The 8642-nt window shown below is 36.2% G+C and overlaps 1 protein-coding gene across 1 annotated transcript; it reads left to right on the plus strand.

The window, feature by feature from the left end:
- The first annotated feature begins 890 nt into the window (after window positions 1–890).
- Window positions 891–2492, plus strand: LOC127794775 (uncharacterized). The gene is made up of 5 exons (XM_052326023.1): window positions 891–1378; window positions 1499–1796; window positions 1857–1965; window positions 2098–2220; window positions 2470–2492. The coding sequence occupies exons 1-5, from the start codon at window positions 891–893 to the stop codon at window positions 2490–2492; spliced, it is 1041 nt and encodes a 346-aa protein (XP_052181983.1).
- The last annotated feature ends 6150 nt before the right edge of the window (window positions 2493–8642 follow it).

An 8642-nucleotide genomic window follows, 5' to 3' on the forward strand; every position in this document is an offset into this window, starting at 1 on the left:
TTTATTTTAAATTGTTTAAATTCCAAAATTTCAAAACCCCCAATTGTTTTTTTTTTTTTTATTTTAATTTTTCAAAAAAATAAATCTAACCAATCTTTGTGAATATGACCTTACTCATCACTATCACAATTTCCATTTTTAAGAGTAAGAATTTATTATTTGTTGGATTCGACACCCACCAAATTTTTGGCGCCGTTGCTGGGGATTGGTGTCAAATAGATTTATTCTTTTTATTGTTATTTTTTTTTATTTTATGCCCCGTTCTTCTTGTACAGGTGAACTCCAATACAATCCTGAGATTAAGAAGGCAGCTTGAAGGTTGAGGAAGGAAACTAAATTGCACAAACAAGTATCTTCATCTTCATCCCTCGGATTGGATTACCAGTGGACTCGATTGATTCATCTAGCGATACTGAAACAGAACAAGAGATGGCCAATGAAGAAAGAACCTTAAGGGAATTGGCTACACCAAATGAGAACCAATAGCCGCTCTGCATTCAGTATCCAACCTTAGAGGTAGATTTTGAATTAAAATCTGGCCTGATCCATTTGCTTCCTAAATTCCATGGCCGTGAGAATGAGATCCCCACAAGCATCTAAAGGAATTCCATGTGGTGTGTTGAAGCCTGAAACCACAAGGAGTGACTGAATAACAAATCAAATTGCATGCTTTTCCATTCTCGTTGGCCGATACAGCAAAGAATTGGCTGTTTTACTTACCTCCAGGTTCTGTAACTACATGGACAGGGATGGTCAGATTGTTTCTTGACAAATTTTTCCCTGCTTCATGAGCTGCTAGCATTAGAAGAGAGATATGTGGAATAAGGAAGAAAGATACAGAAACTCTTCACGAGTATTAGGGTAAGTATTTCTATGAAGGGCTACTACCTATGGAGAGGAAAATGATGGATGCAACCAGTAGAGGTGTTATAGTGAATAAAACCCCTACTGTCGCTAGAGATTTGATTTCCATCATGGCTGCTAACTCACAACAGTTTGGATTCAGACAAGACACCCCTGCGAGAAGGGTGAATGAGGTAAGTATATCTTCCCTCGAAAATCAAATATCCAATCTAACTTCTCTTATTCAACAATTGGCTATAGGAAATTTGCAACAAGTTAAAGCTTGTGGAATTTGTGCTGCTACTGGTCATCCAACGGATATGTGTCCTACACTTCAAGAAGATTCTTTAGAGCATGCCAATGCAGTTGGAGGATTCCCAGGCCCACCACAAAGGAAGTATGATCCTTATTCAAATACCTACAATCTAGGGTGGAGGGATCATCCCAACTTCAGTTATGGAGCAAGACCACAATTCCAACATTACCAGCCTAGACCATATATTCCACCACAACAACCTTCTTCAAGTTCAAGTATGTCTCTAGAAGAAATTTTTAAATCACTTGCAACTAACACACAACAATTTCAACATGAGACAAGAACAAGCATCAAATAATTTGAGAATCAAGTAAGTCAATTGGCATCTTCAATGAGCAGGTTGGAGTCTCAAGGTAAATTACCTTCACAAACTGTTATTAACCCAAAACAAAATGCTAGTGCAATCACCTTGAGGAGTGGTAAGGAGTTGGAAGAACCCAGCAAGATGAAGCAAAGAATTTTAGGAGAAGAATCTGAAAAAGAAGTTGTTCCCCAACCTCAAACTGATAAGCCTAAAGGACTTAATATTGAACAACCCAAGGCGTTGGTGACAAATCCTCCTTTTCCTACCAGATTAAATAAATCCGAGAAAGAGGAGGAGGGGAAGGAAATGCTAGAAACCTTTCACAAAATTGAGGTAAATATTCCATTACTTAATGCAATTAAACAGGTGCCTTGATATGCTAAATTTCTCAAGGAATTGTGCACTAATAAGAGGAAGTTGAAAGGTAATGAGAAGGTAAGTATGGGAAAGAATGTTTCAGCCGTCCTTCAAAAGAAATTACCTCCCAAATGCAAGGACCTAGGTATGTTCACTATCCCTTGCAAAATAGGTAGTGTCAGGATTGAGAAAGCAATGTTAGATCTAGGAGCTTCAATAAATGTCATGCCTCTATTTGTTTATTCATCTTTGAATATTGGTCCATTGAAAGAAACAGGTGTGATTATTCAACTTGCTGATAGATCTAATGTGTATCCTGAGGGAGTTCTTGAGGTTGTTTTAGTGCAAGTTAATGAATTGGCTTTTCCTACTGATTTTTATGTGCTTAACATGGAAGAAGGTGACTCATCTAATCTAGCACCAATCTTATTAGGGAGACAATTTCTAAAAACATCTAGAACAAAAATTGATGTGCATGATGGAATTCTCATATGGAATTTGATGGTGAAATTATTAAATTTAATATTTATGAAGCCATGAGATATCCTAGTGATGTGTCCCCTGTTTATGTTATGGATGTTATTGACCCTTTAGCATAAGAAATTTTTGATTTTCTTGATGATGATAAGTTGAAAATTGCACTTTGCAGGAACTTCACTCTTGAAGGATTAGAAAAAGTTATGAAGAATTTTGTATTGGATTCTAATTTGAAAGATGCAATCCATGAATTGGAGTCACTTAAACCTGTGAAATATAATGTGTCTCAAATTGATTTGCCTATTTCTCACCCAAAACTTTTTCCTTCTGTGGTGCAGGCACCAAAATTGGAATTGAAATTCTTGCCAGATCATTTGAAGTATGTATTCATAGGGGAATGAGAAACTTTTCCAGTGATAATCTCCACAAAGCTCTATACTTTGGAAGAAGAAAAATTAATTCGAGTGCTTAGACAATATAAAGAAGCTATTGGATGGACCGTGGCCGACATTAAAGGATTAAGCCCTTCTACATGCATGCATAGAATACTACTAGAAAGGGATTGCAAGCCTTCTAGAAAAGCCCAACGTAGATTGAATCCACCCACGATGGAAGTGGTAAAGAAAGAAATCTTGAAACTTCTAGATGCAGGTATGATCTATCCAATTTCTGATAGCAAATGGGTGAGTCCGGTTCAGGTTGTCCCAAAGAAAACAGGTATAACAATGCTCAAAAATTCTAAAGGTGAAATGGTGCCTACTTGTGTTCAAAACAGGTGGTGGGTGTGTATCAATTATAGAAAGTTAAATGCATCAACTAGGAAAGATCACTTCCCCCTCCCATTTATTAACCAAATGCTTGAACGTTTGGCAGGCTATACTCATTATTGTTGTCTTGATGGTTATTCAGGTTTTCATCAGATTCCAGTTGCACCAGAGGACCAAGAGAAAACTACATTCACGTGCCCGTTTGGAACCTTTGCATATCGACGAATGCCATTTGGACTTTGCAACGCTCCTGCTACATTTCAGAGGTGCATGGTTAGTATATTTTTAGATTATGTGGAGAGCATCATAGAGGTATTTATGGATGATTTCATAGTTTATGGTAATTCTTTTGATGCATGTTTAACTAACCTCACAAAAGTGGACCCATAAAGTTTGTACCCTAGCAGTCAAAGACTTTTAACACCTGGATTGGTTATAACAGCATCATGTTTCTCTTGGATAGACTGCCTAGTTTTTTACATCGATCATAACTTGCACAAAATCTGTACACATCCTTAAATAGTGTCGGCCAATAAAATCCAGTTTGTAGAATTTTTGCAACTATTTTCTTGATGGAAAAATGGCCTCCACAAGCAAGAGTGTGACATAAATTAATGACACTTTGTTGTTCATGATTGGGGATGCATTTGCGGATGATTTGGTCAGGACAATACTTGAACAGATACGGGTCATCCTAGAAAAATGTCACCACCTTCCTAAAAAATTTTTGTTTATCTAGTTTGGACCAATAATCTAGGATCCGTCTAGTGACTAGATAATTTGCTATATCAGCGTACCATGGAAACGTGGGTGGTTCAGTTTGAGTGTTTGTTTGAAACAATTGCTCGTCAGGAAAGGAATCTTGGATTGGGTTTTCAAATTGATTAAGATTCTGACACTGTAGACAGGACAAGTGATTGGCCACCGCATTTTCTACCCTTTTTTTTGTCTCTGATCTCGATATGGAATTCTTGTAACAATAAGATCCATCGAAGGAGATGAGGTTTTGCATCCTATTTTGTGAACAAATATTTGAGAGCAGCATGGTCAATAAAAACAATCACCAGTGACCCCATGAGGTAAGACCAAAATTTGTCTAGGGCGAAGGCAACTGCTAGCAACTCTTTCTCTGTCGTGGTGTAGTTCTTTTGAACCTCATTAAGAGTATTGCTAGCGTAATATATCACATGAGGTTTCTTGTCTTTCCTTTTCCCTAACACGACTCCTATTGCGTAATCACTGACATCACACATCAGCTCAAATGGTAGGGACCAATCAGGGGACAGAATGATGGGTGCGAAAATGAGTGAGTTTTTCAATTTCTCAAAAGCAGTTTGACACTTACTAGTCCACTCAAAGGGAATGTCTAAGGCTAAGAGGCAACATAAAGGTTTGACTGTGGCACTGAATGAAGCAATAAAGCACCTGTAAAAACCAGCATGGCCAAGAAAAGACCTAACATCCCTCACATTCTTTAGGGCGGGTAATTTTTGAATTAATTCAACCTTAAATTGATCGACCTCAATACCCTTAGAAGAAACAATGTGTCCCAAAGACACTTCCTTGAGTGACCATGAAGTGGCATTTTTCTCAATTTAGCACTAAATGCGTTTCCTTACACCACTCCAAGACTCTCTCTAATTTTTTTAGACAACTATTAAAGCTATTTTCGTACACTAAGAAGTCATCCATGAAGACTTCCGCCACATTCTCTACCAATTCACTGAAAATTCTCATCACGCATCTTTGAAATGTTGCAAGGGTATTGCATAGACCGAATGACATTCATCTGTAAGTAAATGTCCCGAATGGACACGTGAATGTGGTCTTCTCCTGATCCTCTAATGCGATTTCAATTTGATAATACCCAGAGCACCCGTCCAAGAAGCAGTAGAAGATATGTCCCGCTATTCTCTCTTAGACCTGATCTAGAAATGGAAGTGAAAAATGATCTTTCCTTGTCACGGAGTTAAGCTTCCTATAATCAATGCACATATGCCATCCGATCTGGATGCGAGTAGGGATGAGCTCATTGTTCTCATTTGCTATCACAGTGACTCCAAACTTCTTAGGTATAACTTGAGTCGGACTGACCCATTTAGAATCCGAGATAGGGTAGATGATACCTGTATCTAACAGTTTAAGAACCTCCCCTCGAATAACTTCTTTCATGTTCGGGTTTAGACGCCTTTTCATTTGCACATAGGTTTAGCATTTCAATGGCTCTGGGTCAAGCATCAATTGTGTGATCACCCTGGCTGACTCAACATCAAGCTCTATCTCTTCCAAAGTTTGCTTCTCTAAATTATATACTTGCTCATAAAGAGCCTTCTCAAAATATTCTTCACTTAAGGTCTGGATTAAATCAATCTGCTCCAATTCCATTTCATCATTTGGTTGCTTAGCTACCTTAAAAACATTCATCTCCATCGTTATATTCCCAAATGATAGTTTCATGATCCCATTCCTACAGTTGATGATAGCATTCAAAGTAGCAATGTAACACCCCACTCCAACCGATGGGCGTTATAAATGCAGAAAACATCATCATGGATTTCGGGGATATATTTTTTTTCATAAATATATAATATAGCGTCTGTAAGTGAATAGTACACCAGGTAAGTTCTCAGGAAAGAGAGGTGGGTCACAAAGGGACACACTTAAATACCAAGTTTTTCCTTAGCTAGAACTTTCCTAAACATGCACTTCCACTACACAACACTTAAATCCATAACTTCCCCGACAATCCCGATTACCTTCTTGATAAGGCTTAATTGTATGCATATTTCTATCTATTTTTCATCTTAACCTTGTGCTATTTTTCTTACATAATATGTGTTTATATGGATTTTATATTATTTTAATCTCTTTTTGTAAGAACCCAGCAAAGAATGTTATTTTTGAGATTTGAGCATAATTAAAAAAAAAAGATATTATAAAGTTAATTATAAAAATAAATAAATATTTTGTATAATTATTATTATAATATAATTAATAGTATATTAAATATTATATTTTATATATATTCTATATATTATTTTATAAAGTGGCGTGAATTAGGGTGCCATGTGCATCTTATATATATATATATATTATATAATAATGAAGGTGAGGGGATTAAGAGGCTGTTGGGACGGCACAATCAAGAAGAAATGGAAGCAGTGCATAGATTAAAAGGAGGGGAGAGGACTTGGTGCGGCAGAATAGTGAAGGCAATAAGAGAAGGAGATTGAAGTGGCGCGCAGCAGGAGGCAGCCTCAGCCACACAAGGCGCACGGATTTGAAAAGTAGATTCAAATCTGTTTCAGATCTGGGCAGGGAGATTCCTTTATTTTTCTATTGTGTTTCTGTTTCTATTTTTCTGCAACTGCTTAAGATTTCAATTATGTAGCAACTCTTGGTTAATGTTGAGAATATTTTTATTTATTATGAGTGGCTAAACAATTGTCTAGGGTTTTTAAAGGATCCTACGTATTGAAATTTTATTGGTTACTCAATTTTTTGTTGTGATTGTTACATCAACTATGTTTATTATGTTCTAAACTTAATACTTGGAATTGCTTAATCACCAATTACATGATTTGAGATTTTTTATGATGCTAGACATAGATAAATAAGAAATAGACTTTGGACAAAATAATATATGTTAATTGGGGAAGACATTCACTTGATTACATGTGCAATTTATGATTATATTTGTAATGAATATTTTCATATAATGAGTACTTATGCTTAATGTATTCTCTAATTCTAATTCACATAGACATATAATGAGTTAGGTTAATTGAATAAACTTGTTAGACCTAGACATAGGCTAACAAATAAATTAGAGTGCTCAATTGACATAGTCCGTAATCTAATCAACCAAAAATTGAGGTAATTCGATAAAGTGGATTTGCTAGGTGAATTTAGAAAACCCTAGGTCTTAACCAATTGATTTTTAATTCTTAGTTAATTGTTAGTTATATATTAATTAATTTTCTTAATTAATCAATTGTCCAAATATAGTTAACTGTGAATAATTTTAGTATTTAAAAGATTAGTAACCAATGTCCATGGGAACGATATCTTATTCATCACTTTACTTGTCTTGACCGCGTATATTTGCATGTTATTCACGGGTTATATAAAATCACGAACACTTCTCAGCATATTAAACTTAAAATCATCAAGTTGAGACATGTAATAATATCATAAATGGGGAAGCTAGATCGAAATCTGATATGATATATAACCGAAATCAACTTATACATAACATCAAAACTGTATCATCGTCTAATATGATATCATCAAAATGAAATACATATAATCCAAAATACATGCTATGATCCACCTATAAGATACTGTCAATCCTCGACAATTCCATTCCCTTTAGAACCGCTGCTTCCACCTGGAACATTAGAATATTCCAGGGATAAAGTCTAACATAAGATAATGAATCATCTAAGTGAGAGTTCAAAACATTTTCATGAATGTATGCAAGACATGAAACAACAGAAACATCATGACAAAACCCGGCCCAAGAGAATCCCACACAGCACTTAACCCTGACCGGGAAAAATGCAATCTCTCTAAAGGTAACTCAACCACATCGACACATTGGCATAACACAGTTCTAGCTTAAGAGGGAGCAACTTCAATGCATGAATCCGAGAATCACCCCATCATCATTGCGTTCCCACTCAGAAGCTTACAGAGCACGTAAACACAAATCCTGGTCAAATGATGATCAACACCATCCTAGGAATCCACGTCCACCTTTGAAAAAATACTACTGTGCAAGGCATCTGGGGTGGTGTCTACTCATAGCCCCACCACTTGTTAGTCCAGGGTGGTGTATACTCTCAGCCCCGCCACTTATTGACTCGCAAGGGTGGTGTCTACTCTCAGCCCCCGTCACAAGTGGGCATTTTCCCTTGACACACTTCCCTAGTGCTGTCACTTCAAGTGCCACATCATAAGTTGACATCCCATCCCATATGTACAACCCGTCACCCTAGGTTGACATACCATAAAAACAAGCAAATGCCACAAAACATAACTCGATGCATAAACAATATTTGAAGTACATAATTTATCGCATAAAATTCAATGCACATACATAAAATATTTCGGGACAAACCCAATGAAAACAACCATCACAGGTTAAAACCATTCACATGCAGCAAAACATTTACATGGATCAAATCAAGTTTAAGATAGAATCAAACCGATTTTTATGAGGGTAGAAAACTCACAATAAAACAAGTTTGGGGTAGAAATTCTCACAAGTCAAAACCAAGTTTTATACAAGTAGGAAAACTCACATTTGACAAAATTCAGGATACCTTGAAAAATGTGCATTGCCTCGGTTTGCGTGCCCGACCTCAATTTTCGTGCCAAACTCAAAATTTACACAAATCACATCACTTTAATCCTCAAAGCACCTTAATCAACATATAATTATCAAAAACCTATTTTTCTCATAATTTCCTCATTTTCTCCATTTTTCTCCCATTTTCGCCTTTAAAATTTTAAATAAATATCTCTAAAACTATTTTGTCCAATATTTCTTCACAACAAATCATAATAACCTATG

Source organism: Diospyros lotus, chromosome 2, assembly GCF_014633365.1.
Source record: "Diospyros lotus cultivar Yz01 chromosome 2, ASM1463336v1, whole genome shotgun sequence".
NCBI classification, from domain to species: Eukaryota; Viridiplantae; Streptophyta; class Magnoliopsida; order Ericales; family Ebenaceae; genus Diospyros; species Diospyros lotus.